We start from the raw sequence: 25,743 nt of genomic DNA, 5'->3' as shown, positions 1-25,743 counted from the left end.
CTCGCTACATAGATTGGCAGTATTCTAAGGAACTGAAATGATGATCCATGTCATTGAGGAGCAGTTACACAAGTGGCCTGATTTAAAACAAATTCCATCTTTAAGAGCCACACTCCCCTCATAATCTGTCTCTTCAGGGCAAAGGTCTGGATCTATTGTCCCACAGGGCTCTGTGAGTGAGTTTCCTGTGGTTTCCCACACTCTGTCCTTTCACTGCTTTCACTGGATGAACAATAGAAGTGTGTCGTATTATGCATCTCATTAGATACAATGTGGGACTTCTTTAAAGAGGAAAAATTTGACCTCTAGATTTTTAACTTAAAACACATGAAAATTGAGAGTTAAACCAGTTCTGAGTGCAACACCACTGTCTCTAATACAAATCGCAGGTCTGTAACAGTTTTTTAGATGTTATATAGGTGCTAACTACAAGCAAAACTCATTACGTCATAACAATGTTATGTGTATCTTGAAGATAACATGTATGTGATGCTGTGATACTACCCTATCACTGAAGTGACCTGGTGCAGAAACAAGAGATAGGGTGCTGGATTGGATGGGACAGAGAAATTATTCATACTATTACAAGAAACTCTACCATTAAAATTATTTTGAAGCTGTTGTTTAAAGGTAAAAATTTATATCATATTACTTAACTGAAGTTGAAATCACTGAAAATGTATGATTCTTAGTTTTACGCTACACAGTTATGTTATGAGTAAATGTTTTCTGTATGTGCTGAATTGGTAGCAACGATGATGGAGGCCTCTGTCAGTGAAGACAACATTTATAAAGTCTCTTTTCATCTTCATGAAGTGAACAACCATAACATACACAATGAGACGAGAACAAAAGAAGTTCAGTTTGCAGTGTTTGTTTATTCAACAAGGCATAATGATCCACATGAAGTGACAAAGCTCCATCTAGAGGTGATGATACATCACAACAACTTGTAGATTTCTACAAGACACACTGTACTCAGAGAGAGTAAAGGAACAGCTGTCTTTATAAAAGACAAACGATTTTCAATATTTGAGGACACAGTCCTCACTGTCCTTTGAGAGATTTTCTCAAATGGATTAAAACATTTGTATTTTGCGAACAAAACATAAAATGGTAAAAACTGACCTTAAAACAGATCACATCGTTCTGAATGAACACTTATTTTTTCTCAAATTGTTAAGATTTGAATTGTCACTGAAAACTGTGACAGTAATCAAAACTTTAACAGTAAAAAGACAATTATTAAGAATTTTGATCAAAATGATCATTACTCATAAAGACGTGAAAGATATCACCATCGTATTATATTTTGATGATACCTGTCATAAGGTGAATCATAAAAGTGTCACTGGAAAACTGTGACGTGAAGCAAAACTTTTCGCAACAAGTATAAACATTTGGATCTGACAACAGATCAGTTTTGATTAATCACAAAGATTAAAGATTAAAAATTCATTATGGCAATATTTCCATAAACAGGGCCGTTAAAGTTTTCTGATCAAAATGATCAATAACAATCAAAAGATAACAAATGTTATCATAGCATATACTACCAACACATGAAGTACAGTGAGGTATGATAATAATTGCTGATGCAATCAGATGTTGTTCATGCAACATGCATGACAAGAGGTTCTCTTTCTCAACTTGAAAGATATTGTTGCTGTCATTTCCTCAGGAAATGTCATCTTGAACAAACTCAATACACAAAATACAGCCTTCTGTACATACAGAAGAACAAGTCCATCAAATTTCAAAGGATTCAGTCCAGTAATCTTTGACCAATGTGGTCATGAGAGTTTGTGTGGCAGTAACTCCAGTGAGTTGGTGTCTACCACGGCCTCCAGAGGGCGCTGTTGTCTGGACTCTTGTCTTTGGTGATGCTGGTGTGGACTGTGGAGCTCAGAGGAGAGAAGTCAGCCTCTGTCAGGTTGTTGTCAGAGGAAGACTGCAGCTTGTTGACGTGGTTCAGCAGTCTTCTCTGCTGTTGATGCTGCTGCTGCTGCAGTCGTCTCAGGACACAAACTGTCATCTCCAGGATGTCTGCTTTCTCCAGCTTGGAGTCTGGCTGCTGTTTGAGGAAGTCTGGACCCAGGAGAGACTTGAGCTGCTCGATGCTGCTGTTGATTCGCTCTCTGCGTAACTTCTCCACCAGAGGCTTTCTGAGCTGCAGAAAGAAGAACAGTGTCATTAGACAACATATTCTGGAATCAAGTGTGATCATGGACAACGACAACCTGTTACTAACAATACTGAGATGTTGTTGAATCTTGAATTTACCTTGTGGGTCAGAGTGAGATGCTCCTGAGAATTGGTCATTGCTGCAGTGATTGTAGGTGCCATGGCTGGATCTCTGTGCTGTAGAGGTCTCTGTAGAGAGAATCTGATCTCTGCTGGCTTCATCCCTCCTATTTATAGTCCCACATCTCCATATGAATGTGTGGGTCTTGGTCTAAGTGGAGTTTCTCACAGTCTCAGCCAATCAGAGAGCCTGATGACACAACAAAGGATTACACACGCTGAATGCTGTTAATGCCTGAGGGACAATGGTCAGATTTCAGTGGAACAGGTGGAGGACTGGGGGTTGATGGACAGAGGCTCAAAGCTCTGTGTGAATGTGGGAAAGTGGTGTCCCTATAAAGAGAGCAGATCTGCTGCCTGATGCTGGGATCAATGACTTTGACTGAGCACGAGCTCATCATCCCATCACACACATGGGAGAATAACATTGATGGTGTCATGTTATGATTAAAGAAATATCAAAAGTATGTGTTTTTCTGGTCAAGGGCTTATTGGAGCCAAGAATTGTCATGTCAATCTGTTTATTTTAATTGTTTATATTGAGACGTTGCCATTATATTTTTAAACTGGTCAAAGTATCTAATGTCATGCATGATCACAAATACACAACTTTTTAAAACAGTATTATAAGCTGTTAGAGACCAGTTTTATAAACAACTCTACACAATAAGCATGCAGCTGTCCAGATGCAGAGTCTTTTGACACGTGCCTTCTCGTCGGTGTGAGTAACAAGTAGAGCTCAGTTTCCCACACTGACTCCCTGTATGGTCAATGAACCACAGAGACTTAAGTGACAGATGCTGGCCGTGTGTTGTTATAGAAACAGAGGCTGACATCACCAGCCATCTGGAGGGAAAGCACGCCATTGGCTCACTTTCACAGTTTGTAAAATTAGAAATTTCTGTGAAAAAAAAATGTTTTAATGTCCTATATTTCCACTGTTCCACCATCATGACATACTTTAAACCTCCAGTCATGATCATGTGACATTACTAACCCTCAACTGGATCAGAATTTCAGCTCTGCACATGAGGGTGGGAGGTCTCCTAGTGGGCAGCTGTTTCCTGAAGTGTGCCAGATCTCTTTGGAGAATTCCTGTGCTGCTGATGAGTTGAATGTCATTCACACTGACTACTGTTGTCTAGAGCTTTCCCACACTCTGTCCATTAGCAGAAAATAGGTATGTTGGCGCATGCCTTCTACTGATGGACATTTTGAGGCTCCTCCTGGTTATCACAGAATTTGGGGTCCCCCTCATATAAAATTATTTAAGGCAAAACATTAAAATTACATAAAATTACAGCTATTAACTTTTAGTCCAACATGTATATTTCTCCTTCCAAATTTTCGATACATAGTTAATTTATTTATATTGTTAGATTGTGAAATAAGATTTTATGCAAGGTTTTGGGGCACGAACAACCAAGCAGATCATCTAAATATGTTTTTTTTCTACTCAGGTAATAGTTAATTTTAATATAACAGGAAGTAGCTGTTGGATACACAGATGTGAAAATATTTACTTTATTTGCTAATCTTAAAAATGGTTTTAAATTGTCCAGCAGTGTCAGTTCTGGTTTGCTCCAAATATTCCTTATAGTTTAGTGGTCAAGATATTTCTCTTTATCAAACATCTTCTTGGCATGCAAACTATGTGAGGTAGTGTTCTGTTTCAAGTGATAACTGTAAAACAAATGAATACGATGAGGTTGTAGTTCTGGCAACCACTGCATCAATTGACATTTCCCACATTGTCATGTTTAGGTATTTTGAAACGGTGATCTGAAATTATATTACTGACAGGAACTTTTTCAAACACCAAAGGCTCAATACAAAACTCAATACAAAAATAGTCTTCTAAAAAATGTAACTGCTGATTCATATTGGATAAAAAAAAAGGTCCTTTGACAGACTGAAATCAAATTCCATCTTTAAGAGCCAGGCTCTTCTTTTAATCTGTCTCTGCAGGGCAAAGGTCTGGATCTATTGTCCCACAGGGCTCTGTGAGTGAGTTTCCTCTGGTTTCCCACACTCTGTCCTTTCATTGGAGGAACAATAGAAGTGTGTCGTATTATACATGTCACTAGATACAATGCCTGACCTCTTTGAAGATGTAAATGGTTAACTTTCAACTTTCTGCATCTAAACACCTGAACTTCAGAGTTGTAGCCAAAATAATGTGTCAGCAAAATTGTCATTGAATTGTTTTTTTTTCTCGTTTAGTTTGATGAATCAACTCACTCGATAAGAACAGTGACATAACATTGATAATCCCTTTGCTTCAAACACCTTGATCACAAATTTCCGATAATTTCATCAATTAAAAGTTATGGTTCAAAGATGTTAGATTTTACCTTGGTTTTGTTAAACACAGAGGGGAACAATGATGGAGGTCTATATCATTGAAGTGAAAATGAAAAATGCATGCACATTTCATCATCATAAAGAGGGTAACCATGACACACAATGACATGAGAACAAAAAAATTTCTGCTTGCATTGTTTGTTTATTCAACAAGAGAAAGCGTCTTCTAGAGGTGATGATACATCACAACAACTTGTAGATTTCTACAAGACACACTGTACTCAGAGAGAGTAAAGGAACAGCTGTCTTCATAAAAGACAAATGATTCTCAATATTTGAGGACACAGTCCTCACTGTCCTTTGAGAGATTTTCTCAAATGGATTAAAACATTTGTAGTTTGTAAACAAAACATGAATTAGTAACTGACCTTACAACAGATCACATCATTCTGAATGAACACTAAATATTTTTTTTTCAATTTTTAAAATGTAAATTGTCACTGAAAACTGCGACAGTAAACAAAACTTTTACAGGAAAAAGATAAACATATTTATCTTAAAACTGATCATTCTTTAATGATCAAATAAAGTGAGGGAAAATCAAATATGACAATGAAGACAGTCCTCACTATCATAATTTTTTACACTAAAAAGATAAACATATTGCTCTTTAAACAGATCATTTTTCAATAATCACATGAGGTAAAGTCCAATACGACAAAATGTCCATAAAAAGGACAAATTAAGAGTTTTGATCAAAATGATCATTACTAATCAAGAGATTAAAGATATCACCATTGTATTATATTTTAACAATACTTGTCGTGATTTGAATCGTCAAAGCGTCACAAAGATTTGTGACATTAAGCAAAACTTTTATAAAAAAGTGTAAACATTTGGATCTGACAACAGATCAGTTTTGATTAATCAGAGATTAAAGTTCATTATGACAATACATCCATAAAAGGACAGTTAAAGTTTTCTGATCAATGTGATCAGTAAGAATCAAAAGATAACAACTGTTATCATAGCATATACTACCAACACATGAAGTACAGTGAGGTATGATAATAATTGCTGATGCAATCAAATGTTATTCATGCAACATGCATGACAAGAGGTTCTCTTTCTCAACTTGAAAGATATTGTTGCTGTCATTTCCTCAGGAAATGTCATCTTGAACAAACTCAATACACAAAATACAGCCTTCTGTACATACAGAAGAACAAGTCCATCAAATTTCAAAGGATTCAGTCCAGTAATCTTTGACCAATGTGGTCATGAGAGTTTGTGTGGCAGTAACTCCAGTGAGTTGGTGTCTACCACGGCCTCCAGAGGGCGCTGTTGTCTGGACTCTTGTCTTTGGTGATGCTGGTGTGGACTGTGGAGCTCAGAGGAGAGAAGTCAGCCTCTGTCAGGTTGTTGTCAGAGGAAGACTGCAGCTTGTTGACGTGGTTCAACAGTCTTCTCTGCTGTTGATGCTGCTGCTGCAGTCGTCTCAGGACACAAACTGTCATCTCCAGGATGTCTGCTTTCTCTAGCTTGGAGTCTGGCTGCTGTTTGAGGAAGTCTGGACCCAGGAGAGACTTGAGCTGCTCGATGCTGCTGTTGATTCGCTCTCTGCGTAACTTCTCCACCAGAGGCTTTCTGAGCTGCAGAAAGAAGAACAGTGTCATTAGACAACATATTCTGGAGTCAAGTGTGATTATGGACAAAGACAACCTGTCATTAACAATATTTAAATGTTGTTGGATCTTGAATTTACCTTGTGGGTCAGAGTGAGATGCTCCTGAGAATTGGTCATTGCTGCAGTGATTGTAGGTGCCATGGCTGGATCTCTGTGCTGTAGAGGTCTCTGTAGAGAGAATCTGATCTCTGCTGGCTTCATCCCTCCTATTTATAGTCCCACATCTCCATATGAATGTGTGGGTCTTGGTCTGGGTAGAGTTTCTCACAGTCTCTGCCAATCAGAGAGTTTGGTGACAAAATAAAAGGTCACACACGTCGAATGGTTATATTGATGTGAGGACAATAGTTAGATCTCAGGGGAACAGGTGGAGGACTGGGGGGGGTGATGGAGAGAGACTCACAGATCTCTGTGTGGATCTGGGAAAGTGGTGACCCTGTAGAGAGAGCAGATCTGCTGCCTGATGCTGGGATCAATGACTTTGACTGAGCACACACTGAATATTGCATCAAATATGTGAGAAGATATATTTTAATCATAAGTTAATGTAAACGTTATTTAATCTGTTAAAACATGAACATCAAAAGTCTGGATTTTTTTGTTGGATGCTTTTCTCAAGCTTAAACCTAAAATGTAAAGTGTAAAACTCCTTGTATTTTTATTTGATATTATAAGATAATTAGATTTTCTCTTGTGTTTATTAATGTTCCGTGATAAAAAAAATACATGTTACATGTGTGTTAAGTGTTCAAGCACTTAAACTCAACACAATAATCATGCAGCTGTCCAGATGCAGAGTCTTTTGGCATGTGCCATCTCATCTGTGTGAGTAAGAAGTAGAGCTCAGTTTCCCACACTGACTCCCTGTATGGTCACTGAACCACAAAGAGACTTTGACTTGACAGATGCTGGCTGTGTGTTGTTATAGAAACAGAGGCTGACATCACCAGCCATCTGGAGGGAAAGCACGCCATTGGCTGACTCTCACAGTTCAAAATTTGAAATTGTGATGAAAAAGTTAATCATTAAGTTTCACCAAACTGTTTTAGCATGTAATATTTCCAGTTTCTAACCACGTGACACATGATCATGTCTCATTACTGACCATCAACTGGATCAGAATTTCAGCTCTGCACATGAGGGTGGGAGGTTTCCTGGGGGCAGCTGTTTCCTGAAGTGTGCCAGATCTCTTTGGAGAATTCCTGCGCTTCTGGTGAGATGAAGGTCATTCATACTGACTACTGTTGTCTAGAGCTTTCCCACACTCCATCCATTAGCAGAAAAAAGGCATGTTGGCACATGCCTTCTACTGATGGATTTATTTTTGATCCACCTGTTGCACAAAAACATTGTTGGCACATGCAATGGCAACTGATTTCAGTCAAGAAGTGGGCACTAAGATATTAAGTTAACAATAGTTCTTGATTTTTCATTTTTTTGTGTGTGTTTGTGCACATTTTAGAGATATTGATTCGTCATAAATATTATAAAAATAGAAAGCTGAAATCTGAGGTAGTGCAGTTGGTCGTGCTGTGAATTTATGGGCAGATCGTCTATATGTGCAACTTTATCCACTTAGTTAATATTTAACGTGACAGGAAGCTGATCCATATTTGGGCAAATGTTTTTGTCTTTCTTACATGAGAAAAATAATCTTAAACGTTGTCTTAAGTAATCCAACAATGACAGTTCTGGTTTGCTCTAACTACCTGTTATAGAATAGTGGTCAAGATATTTCTCTTTGTTAGACACCCTCTTAACATATGATCTATGCGAGGTTATTTTCTGTTTCAGGTTATAATGTTTAAATACTGATAATCACAGGATTGTCATTTTGATAAATAGGGTGTTATAAGTGACATTTACCACATACCCATGTTTAGATATGTCAAAAAGGTGAACTGAAAGGATGTCACCGGCAGAAACTTTTTCAAACACCAAAGGCTAAAAATGTTTATTGTCACTGGACAAAAAAACAATCTTCTGAAAATTTTTAATGCTGATTCATATTAAAGGAGCAGTTACACAAATGTCCTGACTGAAAACAAATTCCATTTTTAAGAGACACTATCCCTTTTAGTCTGTCTCTTCAGGGCAAAGGTCTGGATCTATTGTCCCACAGGGCTCTGTGAGTGAGTTTCCTGTGGTTTCCCACACTCTGTCCTTTCACTGCTTTCAGGGGGAACAATAGAAGTGTGTCATATTATGTATCTCATTAGATACAATGTGGGACCTCTTTAAAGAGGGCAATGGTTAACTTAAAATGATTACATTAAAACTCTTAAACCTCTTTGTTGATACCAAAAGGATGATTCAGCAAAAGTGTCTTTGAATTCAGGGAAAAGAGGGAAAACATCTATAATCACTCTTCATCAAACACCTTAATTGAAAATCCTTAAAAATATGATTCTGAGTTTATATGTAAACATAGAAGTTATGGATAAATAAGTACTACATATGCTAGATTACCTTGATTTTCTCAATAAAATGTAGAAATAATGATGGAGGCCTTTGTAAGTGAAGAAAAAATGTATAAAGCGTCTTTGATCATCATAAAGAGGATAACCTTAACATACACAATGAGACGAGAACAAAAGAAGTTCAGTTTGCATTGTTTGTTTATTCAACAAGGCACAATGAGCCACATGAAGTAAGAAAGTTCCATCTAGAGGTGATGATTCATCACAACAACAACTTGTAGATTTCTACAAGACACACTGTACTCAGAGTGAGTAAAGGAACAGCTGTCTTTATAAAAGACAAACGATTTTCAATATTTGAGGACACAGTCCTCACTGTCCTTTGAGGGATTTTCTCAAATGGATTAAAACATTTGTATTTTGTGAACAAAACATAAAATGGTAAAAACTGACCTTAAAACAGATCACATCGTTCTGAATGAACACTTATTTTTTCTCAAATTGTTAAGATTTGAATTGTCACTGAAAACTGTGACAGTGTGAAAATAAACAAAACTTAGTTTTGTAAAAAGATAAATGTTGATCTTAAAATGGATCACTCTTCAATAATCAAGTGAGGTTAAGTCCAATATGACAAACTGTCCCAAAAAAAGGACAAATTAAGAACTTTGATCAAAATGATCATTATTAATCAAGAAGTTAAAGATATCACCATTGTATTATATTTTAACAATACATGTTGTGAAGTGAATCATAAAAGCATCACAGGACAATTGTGAAAATAAATAAACTTTTAGAAAAAAGTATAAACATTTGGATCTGACAGCAGATCAGTTTTGATTAATCAAACGGATTAAAGTTCATTCTGACAATATGTGCATAAAAGGGACAGTTAAAGTTTTTTGATCAAAATGATCATTATTAATCAAGAGGTTAAAGATATCACCATTGTATTATATTTTAACAATACTTGTCGTGATTTGAATCGTCAAAGCGTCACAAAGAATTGTGACATTAAGCAAAACTTTTATAAAAAAAAATAGAAACATATGGATCTGACAACAGATCAGTTTTGATTAATCAGAGATTAAAGTTCATTATGACAATATGCCCATAAAAGGACAGTTAAAGTTTTCTGATCAATGTGATCAGTAAGAATCAAAAGATAACAACTGTTATCATAGCATATACTACCAACACATGAAGTACAGTGAGGTATGATAATAATTGCTGTTGCAATCAGATGTTGTTCATGCAACATGCATGACAAGAGGTTCTCTTTCTCAACTTGAAAGATATTGTTGCTGTCATTTCCTCAGGAAATGTCATCTTGAACAAACTCAATACACAAAATACAGCCTTCTGTACATACAGAAGAACAAGTCCATCAAATTTCAAAGGATTCAGTCCAGTAATCTTTGACCAATGTGGTCATGAGAGTTTGTGTGGCAGTAACTCCAGTGAGTTGGTGTCTACCACGGCCTCCAGAGGGAGCTGTTGTCTGGACTCTTGTCTTTGGTGATGCTGGTGTGGACTGTGGAGCTCAGAGGAGAGAAGTCAGCCTCTGTCAGGTTGTTGTCAGAGGAAGACTGCAGCTTGTTGACGTGGTTCAGCAGTCTTCTCTGCTGTTGATGCTGCTGCTGCAGTCGTCTCAGGACACAAACTGTCATCTCCAGGATGTCTGCTTTCTCCAGCTTGGAGTCTGGCTGCTGTTTGAGGAAGTCTGGACCCAGGAGAGACTTGAGCTGCTCGATGCTGCTGTTGATTCGCTCTCTGCGTAACTTCTCCACCAGAGGCTTTCTGAGCTGCAGAAAGAAGAACAATGTCATTAGACAACATATTCTGGAGTCAAGTGCAGTCATGAACAAAGACAACCTGTCATTAACAATATTTAAATGTTGTTGGATCTTGAATTTACCTTGTGGGTCAGAGTGAGATGCTCCTGAGAATTGGTCATTGCTGCAGTGATGGTAGGTGCCATGGCTGGATCTCTGTGCTGTAGAGGTCTCTGTAGAGAGAATCTGATCTCTGCTGGCTTCATCCCTCCTATTTATAGTCCCACATCTCCATATGAATGTGTGGGTCTTGGTCTGAGTGGAGTTTCTCACAGTCTCCGCCAATCAGAGACCTTGGTGACACAATAAAAGGTCACACACGCCGAATGGTTATATTGATGTCAGGACAATAGTTATATCTCAGGGGAACAGGTGGAGGACTGGGGGGGTGATGGAGAGAGACTCACAGAGCTCTGTGTGGATCTGGGAAAGTGGTGACCCTGTAGAGAGAGCAGATCTGCTGCCTGATGCTGGGATCAATGACTTTGACTGAGCACACGCTCATCATCACATCACACTCATGTGAGACAGACAGTTAGTTGCATTTTGGCTAAAGGGTTTTTTCTTACTTAAATATTACCAGTGGTGGGATGTAATTACATACATTTGCTTCGGTCCTTTTCTTGAGTACAAATTCGGGTCACTTGTAATTTCTGTATTTATGTATAGAAAATTATATGTACCTGCAGTGTATTGCAGTTTTTAATTCTATAGTTGACAGCTTTGGTCACGCGCTAATTTTAATTTCTTCTTTTTTTTTTTTTAATTTCATTTAATTGTTTCTTTGAAGTAATTTTACTTTTTATTGATTATTCTACCCAACAATTCATACCTGTTCAGCCAACATGGTAACTAGATTAATCAATTTTTCTATTAACTCAAAATTAATTGACATTTTTTTCATAACCAATCGAGTAATAGGCAGTAAAAAAAAATAGATATATATGTATATATATATATATATATATATATATATATATATATATATATATATATATATATATATATATATATATATATGATTCACACTCCTGAAAGATCTAATTTTGCTGTTTCTTTTATGCTGTATTCTTGATTTTGAAATTTTGAGCTGTTGGTAAGACAAATCCACCTATGTGAATTAGATTATCAGTACTATGCCAATTATCATCTATTTCGTCTCAACACTTCAGTTTCAGTGTTTGTTGAATACATGGGTTTTTTTTCCCTTGAATTTAAAAACAAAACATTCTTATGTTTTATAATGTCATTTCTATAAGGTATTTAAAGAGTGTGGTCCTCAAAATTCAAAGCCAATGGGAAAACAACTAAACCCTGAGAACAAGAATCTTTTTGCTGTCCAGATGTTTCACTGTCTTGTCTTCTGACTGGTGCCTTGTAGTCAGTGTGGGTAGAAAGTTGGTCTCAGTTTCCCACACTGACTCCCTGAATGCTGTGGTCAATGAATAACAAAAGGACTTTGAATGGAGCTTTTGTGACTGATACTGAACGTGTGTTGTAGTAGAAACAGAGCCTGACGTCAGCAACCATCTGGAGGGAAAGAACACCATTGGCTGGTTCAGAAAGTTTATAAAGTTTCAAATTTATATGATATTTTTCACATTCAAACCAGCTATATTGATTTTGTAAATGTACTTGTTAGTTTCCAGTGCTTGTCATGCAGTTTGATGATCCAATCATAGTTGTTCCTTTGTATCAGTAACTGGATAATATTTCAGCTCTGTAGATGAGAGTGGGAGGTTGGAGCAGCTGTTTCCTGAAGTGTGCCAAATCCCTTTAGAGAATAGTCTGCTGCTGCTGGTGGGGTTGAGGATGCTAATCATACTAAACACTGTTCTCCACAGTTTTCCCACACGCTGCCCATTAAAAGAAAGTCAGGCACGTGTCTAAGTCTAAATATGACTTCTGAGAGAGGAATTTCTCTCTTTTGGAGGCCATTGTGTTTTTTCTATTTCTTTTTGAAATTTTTAGCTCATCAAGATTCAATCAAGAAAATATATCGAGTAATATTAGGAGAAATTGAGACCAGCAGGGAAACATCCTCTTTCATTTTAATACTTGGAAAATGTATTTTGGAAAAGTAAACTGTATTCACTGCGTACATCATCAGTGACTTGGTTTTAGTAATGTATTTTGACTCAACACTGACTTCTTTCAGCCCAGTGTTACACCAGACATTTCTCTTTTCCAGTGTCAAAAGCAAAATGTAATGAGGCCTAAAATTATAGTGAAAAGAAACCATCAAAACATCTTTAATTTTACATCCTACATAATAATCAATTTTCATAAGTCACTCGAGTGACAGAAAGACTTTGAGCGAGTTTGTTAACCCAAACTTTAGGGAATGGCAATATATGTAAAATTGGTAAAGGAGATTTTATCATAAAATAGTTCAAATGTTGTATGTGATGTGAAACATATTCTTAAAATTCAGTTTTACAGCCACAGTCCTCTTTTAATCTGTCTCTTCAGGGCAAAGGTCTGGATCTATTGTCTCACAGGGCTCTGTGAGTGAGTTTCCTCTGGTTTCCCACACTCTGTCCTTTCACTGCTTTCACTGGACGAACAATAGAAGTGTGTCGTATTATGCATCTCATTAGCCACAATGTCTGACATCTTTAAAGGGGGAAATTCTAAATTTTAGACCTCAACCATGAAACTTTTAATAGCACTAAAACGGTGCGGCAGCTAAATTGACTAAGTATTGGAAGGATTTTAGTTTTCTTTGATGACTTCACTTTAACCCAGTTCATCAGAAAATAAAATTGAACCACACTCCTGTGCTCAGATTTTCTTTTAAACAGGTATGTTACGTACAAATCATTTATAAATGTGCTTAAATGTATTTCGGTTTGTCAGTGAGATGTAGGAACACTGACATAGACATTTAGCAGCTGAGTGAAAATGACAGTGTAACTGTATAAAGTCATGTCTTTTATCATCATAAAATGAGACACACAATGACATGAGGAGACAACATTTTCAGTTTGCAGTGTTTTTTTATTCAACAAGGCACAATGAGCCACATGGAGTGAGAAAGCTCCATCTAGAGGTGATGATGCATCACAACAACAACTTGTAGATTTCTACAAGACACACTGTACTCAGAGAGAGTAAAGGAACAGCTGTCTTTATAAAAGACAAATGACTTTCAATATTTGAGGACACAGTCCTCAGTGTCCTTTGAGAGTTTTTCCCAAATGGATTAAAATTATTTCGTAAACAAAACATACAATAATAAAAACTGACCTTCAAACAGGTCACATCATTCTAACATTAAATTCAGTGACATTTAACAAACCTTTTACAGTAAAAAGATAAACATATTCATCTTAAATGGATCATTTTTCAGTAATCATATAAAATGAAGTAAAGTCCATTATGACAAGATGTCCATAAAAAGGACAAATTAAGAATTTTGATCCAAAATTATTATTATCAGCAAAGAGGTTAAAGATATCACCATTGTATTATATTTGAACAATACATGTCGTGAAGTGAATCATAAAAGTGTCACAGGAAAATTGTGACATAAAATAAACTTTCAGCAAAAAGTATAAATATTTGGATCTGACAACAGATCAGTTTTGATTAATCAGTCAGATTAAAGATAATTATGACAATATGTCCGTGAAAAGGAGAAATAAAGAGTTTTGAACAAAATGATCATTACTAATCAAGAGGTTAAAGATATCACCATTGTATTATATTTTAACAATACTTGTCATGATTTGAATCATCAAAGTGTCACAAAGAATTGTGACATTAAGCAAAACTTTTATAAAAAAGTATAAACATTTGGATCTGACAACAGATCAGTTTTGATTAATCAGAGATTAAAGTTCATCATGACAATATGTCCATAAAAGGACAGTTAAAGTTTTCTGATCAATGTGATCAGTAAGAATCAAAAGATAACAAATGTTATCATAGCATATACTACCAACACATGAAGTACAGTGAGGTATGATAATAATTGCTGATGCAATCAGATGTTGTTCATGCAACATGCATGACAAGAGGTTCTCTTTCTCAACTTGAAAGATATTGTTGCTGTCATTTCCTCAGGAAATGTCATCTTGAACAAAGACAAACACACAAAATACAGCCTTCTGTACATACAGAAGAACAAGTCCATCAAATTTCAAAGGATTCAGTCCAGTAATCTTTGACCAATGTGGTCATGAGAGTTTGTGTGGCAGTAACTCCAGTGAGTTGGTGTCTACCACGGCCTCCAGAGGGCGCTGTTGTCTGGACTCTTGTCTTTGGTGATGCTGGTGTGGACTGTGGAGCTCAGAGGAGAGAAGTCAGCCTCTGTCAGGTTGTTGTCAGAGGAAGACTGCAGCTTGTTGACGTGGTTCAGCAGTCTTCTCTGCTGTTGATGCTGCTGCTGCAGTCGTCTCAGGACACAAACTGTCATCTCCAGGATGTCTGCTTTCTCCAGCTTGGAGTCTGGCTGCTGTTTGAGGAAGTCTGGACCCAGGAGAGACTTGAGCTGCTCGATGCTGCTGTTGATTCGCTCTCTGCGTAACTTCTCCACCAGAGGCTTTCTGAGCTGCAGAAAGAAGAACAATGTCATTAGACAACATATTCTGGAGTCAAGTGTGAGCATGAACAAAAACAACCTGTCATTAACGATATTGAGATGTTGTTGAATCTTGAATTTACCTTGTGGGTCAGAGTGAGATGCTCCTGAGAATTGGTCATTGCTGCAGTGATTGTAGGTGCCATGGCTGGATCTCTGTGCTGTAGAGGTCTCTGTAGAGAGAATCTGATCTCTGCTGGCTTCATCCCTCCTATTTATAGTCCCACATCTCCATATGAATGTGTGGGTCTTGGTCTGGGTAGAGTTTCTCACAGTCTCTGCCAATCAGAGAGTTTGGTGACAAAATAAAAGGTCACACACGTCGAATGGTAATATTGATGTGAGGACAATAGTTATATCTCAGGGGAACAGGTGGAGGACTGGGGGGGTGATGGAGAGAGACTCACAGAGCTCTGTGTGGATCTGGGAAAGTGGTGACCCTGTAGAGAGAGCAGATCTGCTGCCTGATTCTCGGATCAATGACTTTGACTGAGCACACGCTGATCATCACATCACACACGTGTGAGACAGACAGTTAGTTGCATTTCAGTTAACGTTTTTTTTGCTTATTTAAATATTACCAGTGGTTGGATGTAATTACGTACATTTCATTTGGTCCTTTACTTAAATACAAAGTTGAGGCACTTGTATTTTTTTATACATATATAAAAAGAATATAAGTACCTACGATATATGTTCATTTTTGATTTAATATTTACAGCTTTGGTCACTTGCTATGTTTTTATTTATTTATTTTCTTTTATATTGAATCATTTTTTGAATTGTGTAAACTTTTTTATTGATTATACTGCCCACCAATTTATAACTGTTCAGCCGCAATGATTACTAGATTAATACATTTTTCTATTAACTGAAAATGAATTTTAACCTTTTTTCATAACCATTGAGGTACTTTTTAAATTTAAAACATTTTATTATTCCCTTCTCTGAAAGCTCTAATTTTGCTGTTTCTTTTCCCATTGTTTTGATGTATTCTTAATTTGGAAGTTTTGGCCTTTGGTAGGACAAATCAATCCCTGTAAATTGATAATCAGTTGAATTAGATTTTTCATGGAAATGAGTTTTATTATGGTATAATCTAAAACACAGAAAGTGTCATTCATGCAGTTTCAGTGTTTGTTTAATGCTTGCGTCTGTTTTTTCCTTTAATTTAATAACAAAAACATTACTGTATTTTATAATAACAGTTCTATCAGGTATTTAAAGAGTGTGGTCTTCAAAATATATTCTAAAGTCATTTGAAAAAAACAACTAAACCCTGAGAACAAGAATCTTTTTGCTGTCCAGATGTTCCACTGTCTTGTCTTCTGACTTGTACTTTGTAGTCAGTGTGAGTAGAAAGTTGGTCTCAGTTTCCCACACTGACTCCCTGAATGCTGTGGTCAATGAACAACAAAAGGACTTTGAATGGAGCTTTTGTGACTGATACTGAACGTGTGTTGTAGTAGAAACAGAGCCTGACGTCAGCAACCATCTGGAGGGAAAGAACACCATTGGCTGGTTCAGAAAGTTTATACAGTTTCACATTTTATGATATTTTTCACATTCTAACCAGCTATATTGATTTTGAAAATGTACTTTTTAGTTTCCAGTGCTTGTCATAGAGTTTGATGATCCAATCATAGTTGTTCCTTTGTATCAGTAACTGGATAATATTTCAGCTCTGTAGATGAGAATGGGAGGTTGGAGCAGCTGTTTCCTGAAGTGTGCCAAATCCCTTTAGAGAATAGTCTGCTGCTGCTGGTGGGGTTGAGGATGCTAATCATACTAAACACTGTTCTCCACAGTTTTCCCACACGCTGCCTATTAAAAGAAAGTCAGGCACGTGTCTACGTCTAAATATGACTTCTGATAGAGGAGTTTCTCTCTTTTGGAGGCCATTGTGTTTTTTCTATTTCTTTTTGAAATTTTTAGCTCATCAAGATTCAATCAAGAAAATATGTAGAGTAACATTAGTAGAAATTGAGACCAGCAGAGAAACATCCTCTTTCATTTTAATACTTGGAAAATGTATTTTGGAAAAGTAAACTGTATTCACTGCGTACATCATCAGTGACTTGGTTTTAGTAATGTATTTTGACTCAACACTGACTTCTTTCAGCCCAGTGTTACACCAGACCTTTCTCTTTTCCAGTGTCAAATGCAAAATGTAATGAGGCCTAAAATTTTAGTGAAAAGAAACCATCAAAACATCTTTAATTTTACATCCTACACAATAATCAATTTTCATAAGTCACTCGAGTGACAGAAAGACTTTGAGCGAGTGTGTTAACCCAAACTTTAGGGAATGGCAATATATGTAAAATTGGTAAAGGAGATTTTATCATAAAATAGTTCAAATGTTGTATGTGATGTGAAACATATTCTTAAAATTCAGTTTTACAGCCACAGTCCTCTTTTAATCTGTCTCTTCAGGGCAAAGGTCTGGATCTATTGTCTCACAGGGCTCTGTGAGTGAGTTTCCTCTGGTTTCCCACACTCTGTCCTTTCACTGCTTTCACTGGACGAACAATAGAAGTGTGTCGTATTATGCATCTCATTAGCCACAATGTCTGACATCTTTAATGGGGGAAATTCTAAATTTTAGACCTCAACCATGAAACTTTTAATAGCACTAAAACGGTGCGGCAGCTAAATTGACTAAGTATTGGAAGGGTTTTAGTTTTCTTTGATGACTTCACTTTGACCCTCTTCATCAGAAAATAAAACTGAACCACATTTCTGTGCTCAGATTTTCTTTTAAACAGGTATGTTATGTACACATCATTTATAAATGTGCTTAAATGTATCTCGATTTGTCAGTGAGATGTAGGAACACTGATATAGACATTTAGCAGCTGAGTGAAAATGACAATGTAACTGTATAAAGTCATGTCTTTTAGCATCATAAAGCAAGACACACAATGACATGAGGAGACAACATTTTCAGTTTGCAGTGTTGGTTTATTCAACAAGGCACAATGAGCCACATGAAGTGAGAAAGCTCCATCTAGAGGTGATGATGCATCACAACAACAACTTGTAGATTTCTACAAGACACACTGTACTCAGAGAGAGTAAAGGAACAGCTGTCTTTATAAAAGACAAATGACTTTCAATATTTGAGGACACAGACCTCAATGTCCTTTTAGATTTTTTCTCAAGTGGATTAAAACATTTGTATTTTGTAAACAAAACATACAATAATAAAAACTGACCTTTAAACAGGTCACATCATTCTAACATTAAATTCAGTTGATTCTCAAAATGTAAAACTGAGATTGTCACATGAAAACTGTGACATTGTGACGTTTAACAATCCTTTTACAGTCAAAAGATAAACATATTGATCTTAAACGGATCATTTTTCAGTAATCATATAAAATGAAGTAAAGTCCAATATGACAAAATGTCCTCAAAAAGGACAAATTAAGAATTTTGATCCAAAATGATCATTATCAGTAGAGAGGTTAAAGATATCACCATTGTATTATATATGAACAATACATGTCGTGAAGTGAATCGTAAAAGTGTCACAGGAAAATTGTGACATAAAATAAACTTTTAGCAAAAAGTATAAACGTTTGGATCTGACATCAGATCAGTTTTGATTAATCAGAGAGATTAAAGATAATTATGACAATATGTCCGTAAAAAGGACAAATTAAGAATTTTGATCAAAATGATCATTACTAATCAAAGTTTGTAGATATCATTATTGCATTTAGTCTTAATAATATATTTCATGAGGTGAATCATTAAAAGTGTCACAGAAAAATTGTGACATCCAGCAAAACTTTTAGAACAAAGTATAAACATTTGGATCTGACAGCAGATCAGTTTTGATTAATCAGAGATTAAAGTTCATCATGACAATATGTCCATAAAAAGGACAGTTAAAGTTTTCTGATCAATGTGATCAATAAGAATCAAAAGATAACAAATGTTATCATAGCATATACTACCAACACATGAAGTACAGTGAGGTATGATAATAATTGCTGATGCAATCAGATGTTGTTCATGCAACATGCATGACAAGAGGTTCTCTTTCTCAACTTGAAAGATATTGTTGCTGTCATTTCCTCAGGAAATGTCATCTTGAACAAACTCAATACACAAAATACAGCCTTCTGTACATACAGAAGAACAAGTCCATCAAATTTCAAAGGATTCAGTCCAGTAATCTTTGACCAATGTGGTCATGAGAGTTTGTGTGGCAGTAACTCCAGTGAGTTGGTGTCTACCACGGCCTCCAGAGGGCGCTGTTGTCTGGACTCTTGTCTTTGGTGATGCTGGTGTGGACTGTGGAGCTCAGAGGAGAGAAGTCAGCCTCTGTCAGGTTGTTGTCAGAGGAAGACTGCAGCTTGTTGACGTGGTTCAGCAGTCTTCTCTGCTGTTGATGCTGCTGCTGCAGTCGTCTCAGGACACAAACTGTCATCTCCAGGATGTCTGCTTTCTCCAGCTTGGAGTCTGGCTGCTGTTTGAGGAAGTCTGGACCCAGGAGAGACTTGAGCTGCTCGATGCTGCTGTTGATTCGCTCTCTGCGTAACTTCTCCACCAGAGGCTTTCTGAGCTGCAGAAAGAAGAACAATGTCATTAGACAACATATTCTGGAGTCAAGTGTGAACATAAACAAAGACAACCTGTCATTAACAATATTTAAATGTTGTTGGATCTTGAATTTACCTTGTGGGTCAGAGTGAGATGCTCCTGAGAATTGGTCATTGCTGCAGTGATTGTAGGTGCCATGGCTGGATCTCTGTGCTGTAGAGGTCTCTGTAGAGAGAATCTGATCTCTGCTGGCTTCATCCCTCCTATTTATAGTCCCACATCTCCATATGAATGTGTGGGTCTTGGTCTGAGTGGAGTTTCTCACAGTCTCCACCAATCAGACACCTTGGTGACACAATAAAAGGTCACACACGCCGATTGGTTATATTGATGTGAGGACAATAGTTATATCTCAGGGGAACAGGTGGAGGACTTGGGGGGTGATGGAGAGAGACTCACAGAGCTCTGTGTGAATGTGGGAAAGTGGTGACCCTGTAGAGAGAGCAGATCTGCTGCCTGATGCTGCGATCAATGACTTTGACTGAGCACACGCTCATCATCACATCACACACGTGGGAGACCCAACCTTAAGTGCATCTTCGATCAAAAGTTTATTATAGCTTAAATATTTCCAGAAGTGGGATGTAATTAACTACATTTGCTCAGGCCCTGTCCTCAAGTACACATTTGCAGTGCTTGTACTCTTCTTGAGTATCTTCTTTGCAAACAACTCTTACTTCTATTTCACTACATTTCAGAGAGACATATTGTACTTTTTTCTCTGGTATAAGTTAAAACATTTTTGGAAAATTAAACCACCCTAGAGTTTATATAAGTTCAGCCTGAAACAACCAGTGGAGGGAACAGCTGATTGATTGACAATTAAACAAATATTTTTTTTGAATTATGTACGTATTTTTAATCTTTTTTATTTCAGTTTGAGCTGTTGTTTGGATAAAACAAACTGTTTTTTCTGTGATATGACTGAAAACATAGCAGGTGCCATATTGTTGTTGCTTTGATCTTCAATGTTCAGTCAGATTTTTTGTTAAACTCTGAATTAGTTTTTCTTATTAGATACATTGTTTTATAAAGTCATGTCTCACAGCCATTAAAAAATAGTCTGATCCTCATGATGTGTGTAACAGTTATTAAAAACTCTCAGAACAAGAATCTTTCTGCTGTCCAGATGTTTCACTGTCTTGTCCTCTGACTGGTGCCTTGTAGTCAGTGTGGGTAGAAAGTTGGTCTCAGTTTCCCACACTGACTCCCTGAATGCTGTGGTCAATGAACAACAAAAGGACTTTGAATAGAGCTTTTGTGACTGATACTGAACGTATGTTGTCGTAGAAACAGAGCCTGACGTCAGCAACCATCTGGAGGGAAAGAACACCATTGGCTAGTAGTGAAGGTTTATAAAGTTTTTAATTATTTAGAAAATGTAACTTTAAGGTCCAGCTCAAATAATGTAGCAGACCAGTGTCCAAACCTTGTTCAATATTTACACAATCCAATCATAGATGTTCCTTTGTATCAGTAACTGGATAATATTTCAGCTCTGTAGATGAGAGTGGGAGGTTGGAGCAGCTGTTTCCTGAAGTGTGCCAAATCCCTTTAGAGAATAGTCTGCTGCTGCTGGTGGGGTTGAGGATGCTAATCATACTAAACACTGTTCTCCACAGTTTTCCCACACGCTGCCCATTAAAAGAAAGTCAGGCATGTCTCCAAATATAACTCATGTGGATTCTTTCTTGTTCCCAGGGGTCATTATTTTGTCTCTTTCTTTTTCTTTTCCAATTGCAGCTTATCAATATTTATTTTCAGAATGATAGTAATCAAAAGTTGGATCAATGAAAAGCATCAGAGAAATCACCCATTTCATTTAAATGCTTTTGTAAAAATAAAGTATATTCACCGACGTCTATATGTGACACTTGATTCTATTCATATTTCTTTTAGGGCTGGACGATCTTGGAAAAAATAATAATCACGATTATTTTGATTGATATTTAAATCACAATTAATAAATACGATTATTCATTGATTTAAAAAAAAAAGTATTTATTGAGCCACCAAAACTCAACTTTAAATATAACCTTTAGGAAAAACAACCAGAAATAAATTAGTAACAAGTAAAAAAAGTAGAATAATAATATATTAAATGATATATAAATAATAATAAAAATAACAGCAATAAAAAAAACAGTAAATAAAAATAAACACCCAGTCAGTATGCAACCCAGAAATTACATACACGCCGCGCAGCGGCACATTAATCGCTTTTCTTCGATTACAGTGTTTTGATGATCGTGAGAAGCCAAAATTTAAATTGCGATAAAAATTGGATTAGTCGTCCAGCCCTAATTTCTCTAACAAAACACTGATCTCTGTTGTGTTAATGATGAACATTTTCTCTCTTTCCCTGTATTTAGTTTTCAAAAGTAAAATTATAGGCGGCTTGAAATGGAAGCCAGACAAACAAACAAAATATCATAGATTCGCAATTACAACTAATCATCCATCTTCATGATTCATTGTATTGACAAATAGTAATTTGAGTTTGTTCAGCTCTAATTTGAGGAAATGGCATTATATGTCATATTGGTGAAGGGAATTTTAACATTAGGTAAAAGTTTTAATGTTTTTTATGATTGGAAACACATTCTGAAGATTCAGTTTTTCGAGCCACACTCCTCTTTTAACCTGTCCCTTCAGAGCAAAGGTCTGGATCCATTTCCTACAGGGCTCTGTGAGTGAGTTTCCGCTGGTTTCCCACACTCTGTCCTTTCACTGGAGGAACAATAGAAGTGTGTCGTATTATGCATCTCATTAGATAGACTGTCTGACATCTTTAAAGAGGAAAATCCTTATCTTGGAATATTTTACACAAAAACACGTAAAACTGACAATTACTTCAACATAATAATGGTGTACAATCTCTTTGAAATGTGCTTTTTCTCAATTGTTTTGATAACTTGACTCATTAAATACCAACATAATGGCGAGACATTTATAATCCCTATTTGTCATATATCTTAATTGAACCAAATGATATGCTTTGTATTATACATATTATGGATAGTGACATATTGACATAAAATAAGTGCCATTGTACCTAGATTTACAGTAAACTGTTTTTTTTAACATAAACGAGTACTAAATGCGCTTAATTTAATCATCATTCAAAGGTTTATTGAATGCATAAAAATCTCCCAGTAAAGAGAGAAAAAGTCTACAAAAGACAAGTGTCTTTTTCATCATAATGAGGACACTTACAAAGAAGTATTTCAATGGCACACAGTTTTCAGCTTGCAGTGTTTTTTTATTCAACAAGGCACAATGAGCCACATGAAGTGAGAAAGCGCCATCTAGAGGTGATGATACATCACAACAACAACTTGTAGATTTCTACAAGACACACTGTACTCAGAGAGAGTAAAGGAACAGCTGTCTTTATAAAAGACAAATGACTTTCAATATTTGAGGACACAGTCCTCACTGTCCTTTAAGAGTTTTTTTTCCAAATGGATTAAAACATTTATAGTTTGAAAACAAAACATAATAGTAAACACTGACCTTAAAACAGATCACATCATTCTCAAAATGTAAAACATAGATTGTCACATGAAAACTGTGACAGTGTGACATTTAACAAACCTTTGACAGTAAAAAGATAAACATATTGATCTTAAAACAGATCATTCTTCAATAATCACATAGAGTGAGGTAAAGTCCAATATGACAAAATGTCCATAAAAACTACAATTGGAGTTTTGATAGAAGTTGATAATTATTAATAAAGAGGTTAAAGATATCACCATTGTACTGTATTTTAACAGTAAATGTGAAGTGAATCATCAATCAATCAAATGTCACAGGAAAATTGTGACAATAAAATAACTTTTTAGAAAAAAGTATAAACATATGGATCTGACAACAGATCAGTTTTGATTAATCAGAGATTAAAGTTCATTATGACAATATTTCCATAAAAGGACAGTTAAAGTTTTCTGATCAGAATGATCAATAACAATCAAAAGATTAATAATTGCTGATGCAATCAGATGTTGTTCATGCAACATGCATGACAAGAGGTTCTCTTTCTCAACTTGAAAGATATTGTTGCTGTCATTTCCTCAGGAAATGTCATCTTGAACAAACTCAATACACAAAATACAGCCTTCTGTACATACAGAAGAACAAGTCCATCAAATTTCAAAGGATTCAGTCCAGTAATCTTTGACCAATGTGGTCATGAGAGTTTGTGTGGCAGTAACTCCAGTGAGTTGGTGTCTACCACGGCCTCCAGAGGGAGCTGTTGTCTGGACTCTTGTCTTTGGTGATGCTGGTGTGGACTGTGGAGCTCAGAGGAGAGAAGTCAGCCTCTGTCAGGTTGTTGTCAGAGGAAGACTGCAGCTTGTTGACGTGGTTCAGCAGTCTTCTCTGCTGTTGATGCTGCTGCTGCAGTCGTCTCAGGACACAAACTGTCATCTCCAGGATGTCTGCTTTCTCCAGCTTGGAGTCTGGCTGCTGTTTGAGGAAGTCTGGACCCAGGAGAGACTTGAGCTGCTCGATGCTGCTGTTGATTCGCTCTCTGCGTAACTTCTCCACCAGAGGCTTTCTGAGCTGCAGAAAGAAGAACAATGTCATTAGACAACATATTCTGGAGTCAAGTGTGAGCATGAACAAAGACAACCTGTCATTAACAATATTTAAATGTTGTTGGATCTTGAATTTACCTTGTGGGTCAGAGTGAGATGCTCCTGAGAATTGGTCATAGCTGCAGTGATGGTAGGTGCCATGGCTGGCTCTCTGTGCTGTAGAGGTCTCTGTAGAGAGAATCTGATCTCTGCTGGCTTCATCCCTCCTATTTATAGTCCCACATCTCCATATGAATGTGTGGGTCTTGGTCTGAGTGGAGTTTCTCACAGTCTCAGCCAATCAGAGAGCCCAATAAGACAAATTCATGTGCTCAGCTGCCATATGCTCAGTGGTCATATTGGATGGGGACAATGGTCAGATCTCAGGGGAACAGGTGGAGGACTCGGGGGGGTGATGGAGAGAGACTCAGAGAGCTCTGTGTGAATGTGGGAAAGTGGTGACCCTGTAGAGAGAGCAGATCTGCTGCCTGATGCTGGGATCAATGACTTTGACTGTGCACACGCCCATGATTTTCACTCCTATTCACATCCTTTGCAAACTAATCAGTCGGCTGTTTACAGCGTTGCTCTGTTTGTATTTTTCCAACCATTTTAATTTCATTTTAAGATAAAAATGGTGCTTGCAGATAACATCAGATCTTCATGGTATTCTATATTTATGTCAAAATTAAGACACAGTCATCCTGGTTTGCAAATGTAGCAGGTGCATCCTCTGTCCTGTGGCTGTTCGTTGCTGTGAGTCAAAAGTTGCTCCGAGTTTCCCACAGTTGGCTTGCATGATGTGGTCAGTGCACAACAAAAGAGCTTTGAAAGGAACTTTTGTGATGGAACGTGGTCAAAGTCTGATGTCACCAACCATCTGGAGGGAAACTCCAAACATTTGTGGTTTGATAAAAGTTACAAAATATAATTAAGAAAAAAATACATGTGTCAGCAATCATGTAGATTCAATCATATTTAATCACATACCGACAGAAAATTTTAATATCCACTCAAAATAGAGCTGTGCTATATATTGGATCAGATTTTCCATTCAGTCACTGTGGGTGGTTGAGACAGATGTTTCCTGAAGTGTGCCGAATTCCTATGCACAATAGTCCTGACTGGAGGGGTCAAGGATGCTAATCCCACTGACCTAGATCTAGAGTTTTCCCACACTCTATCTATATGTTAAAGTAGGATTGTCTCTGCATTTAGGCATTTATCTTTAAAATCATTTTCAAATAGTTTTTAGAATGTAGCTCAAGATTTTAATTAGAAATGTCATCAAATCTAACCATTATTCTCACATAATTTTGCTAGCCAGAAGTGTTATAAGATACATTATTGTAGAATATAAAGATTAGAACAGAAAACATACACTGAGATTATCCAGAATTACCATATGGTTCCA

General features: G+C 36.7%; 6 protein-coding genes and 1 long non-coding RNA gene across 7 annotated transcripts in view; 1 reads left to right on the top strand and 6 right to left on the bottom strand.

The window, feature by feature from the left end:
• Positions 1 to 25,743, top strand: part of LOC119020781 — a 47,996-nt gene that overhangs the window by 13,964 nt on the left and 8,289 nt on the right. The window lies entirely within an intron of this gene.
• LOC119020770 (transcription factor HES-2-like) lies at positions 859 to 2,406 on the bottom strand. Its single transcript, XM_037100412.1, has 2 exons — positions 2,284 to 2,406; positions 859 to 2,170 (listed from the first exon to the last, which is right to left on the bottom strand). Exons 1-2 carry the CDS (start codon positions 2,404 to 2,406, stop codon positions 1,835 to 1,837), a joined length of 459 nt encoding a protein of 152 aa, XP_036956307.1. The 3' UTR covers positions 859 to 1,834.
• Positions 5,716 to 6,496, bottom strand: LOC119020775 (transcription factor HES-2-like). Its single transcript, XM_037100416.1, has 2 exons — positions 6,374 to 6,496; positions 5,716 to 6,260 (listed from the first exon to the last, which is right to left on the bottom strand). The coding sequence occupies exons 1-2, from the start codon at positions 6,494 to 6,496 to the stop codon at positions 5,928 to 5,930; spliced, it is 456 nt and encodes a 151-aa protein (XP_036956311.1). The 3' UTR covers positions 5,716 to 5,927.
• LOC119020777 (transcription factor HES-2-like) lies at positions 9,103 to 11,281 on the bottom strand. The gene is made up of 2 exons (XM_037100420.1): positions 10,634 to 11,281; positions 9,103 to 10,520 (listed from the first exon to the last, which is right to left on the bottom strand). Exons 1-2 carry the CDS (start codon positions 10,754 to 10,756, stop codon positions 10,188 to 10,190), a joined length of 456 nt encoding a protein of 151 aa, XP_036956315.1. The 5' UTR covers positions 10,757 to 11,281; the 3' UTR covers positions 9,103 to 10,187.
• LOC119020774 (transcription factor HES-2-like) lies at positions 14,241 to 15,341 on the bottom strand. Its single transcript, XM_037100415.1, has 2 exons — positions 15,219 to 15,341; positions 14,241 to 15,105 (listed from the first exon to the last, which is right to left on the bottom strand). Exons 1-2 carry the CDS (start codon positions 15,339 to 15,341, stop codon positions 14,773 to 14,775), a joined length of 456 nt encoding a protein of 151 aa, XP_036956310.1. The 3' UTR covers positions 14,241 to 14,772.
• Positions 16,079 to 19,947, bottom strand: LOC119020771 (transcription factor HES-2-like). Its single transcript, XM_037100413.1, has 2 exons — positions 19,825 to 19,947; positions 16,079 to 19,711 (listed from the first exon to the last, which is right to left on the bottom strand). The coding sequence occupies exons 1-2, from the start codon at positions 19,945 to 19,947 to the stop codon at positions 19,379 to 19,381; spliced, it is 456 nt and encodes a 151-aa protein (XP_036956308.1). The 3' UTR covers positions 16,079 to 19,378.
• LOC119020780 (transcription factor HES-2-like) lies at positions 23,725 to 24,671 on the bottom strand. Its single transcript, XM_037100423.1, has 2 exons — positions 24,429 to 24,671; positions 23,725 to 24,315 (listed from the first exon to the last, which is right to left on the bottom strand). The coding sequence occupies exons 1-2, from the start codon at positions 24,549 to 24,551 to the stop codon at positions 23,983 to 23,985; spliced, it is 456 nt and encodes a 151-aa protein (XP_036956318.1). The 5' UTR covers positions 24,552 to 24,671; the 3' UTR covers positions 23,725 to 23,982.

Source organism: Acanthopagrus latus, chromosome 6 (assembly GCF_904848185.1).
Source record: "Acanthopagrus latus isolate v.2019 chromosome 6, fAcaLat1.1, whole genome shotgun sequence".
NCBI classification, from domain to species: domain Eukaryota; kingdom Metazoa; phylum Chordata; class Actinopteri; order Spariformes; family Sparidae; genus Acanthopagrus; species Acanthopagrus latus.
The sequence above is the reverse complement of the archived record's forward strand: the minus strand, read 5'-3'. Positions and strand labels throughout refer to the sequence as shown.

Excerpts from the sequence above, each read along its gene's own strand:
- LOC119020775 (XM_037100416.1), bottom strand. The coding sequence starts at position 6,496 with ATGAAGCCAGCAGAGATCAGATTCTCTCTACAGAGACCTCTACAGCAC. Across the intron at positions 6,261-6,373 it reads ATCTCACTCTGACCCACAAG|CTCAGAAAGCCTCTGGTGGA; the intron begins GTAAATTCAAGA and ends TTCTTTCTGCAG.
- LOC119020770 (XM_037100412.1), bottom strand. The coding sequence starts at position 2,406 with ATGAAGCCAGCAGAGATCAGATTCTCTCTACAGAGACCTCTACAGCAC. Across the intron at positions 2,171-2,283 it reads ATCTCACTCTGACCCACAAG|CTCAGAAAGCCTCTGGTGGA; the intron begins GTAAATTCAAGA and ends TTCTTTCTGCAG.
- LOC119020780 (XM_037100423.1), bottom strand. The coding sequence starts at position 24,551 with ATGAAGCCAGCAGAGATCAGATTCTCTCTACAGAGACCTCTACAGCAC. Across the intron at positions 24,316-24,428 it reads ATCTCACTCTGACCCACAAG|CTCAGAAAGCCTCTGGTGGA; the intron begins GTAAATTCAAGA and ends TTCTTTCTGCAG.
- LOC119020777 (XM_037100420.1), bottom strand. The coding sequence starts at position 10,756 with ATGAAGCCAGCAGAGATCAGATTCTCTCTACAGAGACCTCTACAGCAC. Across the intron at positions 10,521-10,633 it reads ATCTCACTCTGACCCACAAG|CTCAGAAAGCCTCTGGTGGA; the intron begins GTAAATTCAAGA and ends TTCTTTCTGCAG.
- LOC119020771 (XM_037100413.1), bottom strand. The coding sequence starts at position 19,947 with ATGAAGCCAGCAGAGATCAGATTCTCTCTACAGAGACCTCTACAGCAC. Across the intron at positions 19,712-19,824 it reads ATCTCACTCTGACCCACAAG|CTCAGAAAGCCTCTGGTGGA; the intron begins GTAAATTCAAGA and ends TTCTTTCTGCAG.
- LOC119020774 (XM_037100415.1), bottom strand. The coding sequence starts at position 15,341 with ATGAAGCCAGCAGAGATCAGATTCTCTCTACAGAGACCTCTACAGCAC. Across the intron at positions 15,106-15,218 it reads ATCTCACTCTGACCCACAAG|CTCAGAAAGCCTCTGGTGGA; the intron begins GTAAATTCAAGA and ends TTCTTTCTGCAG.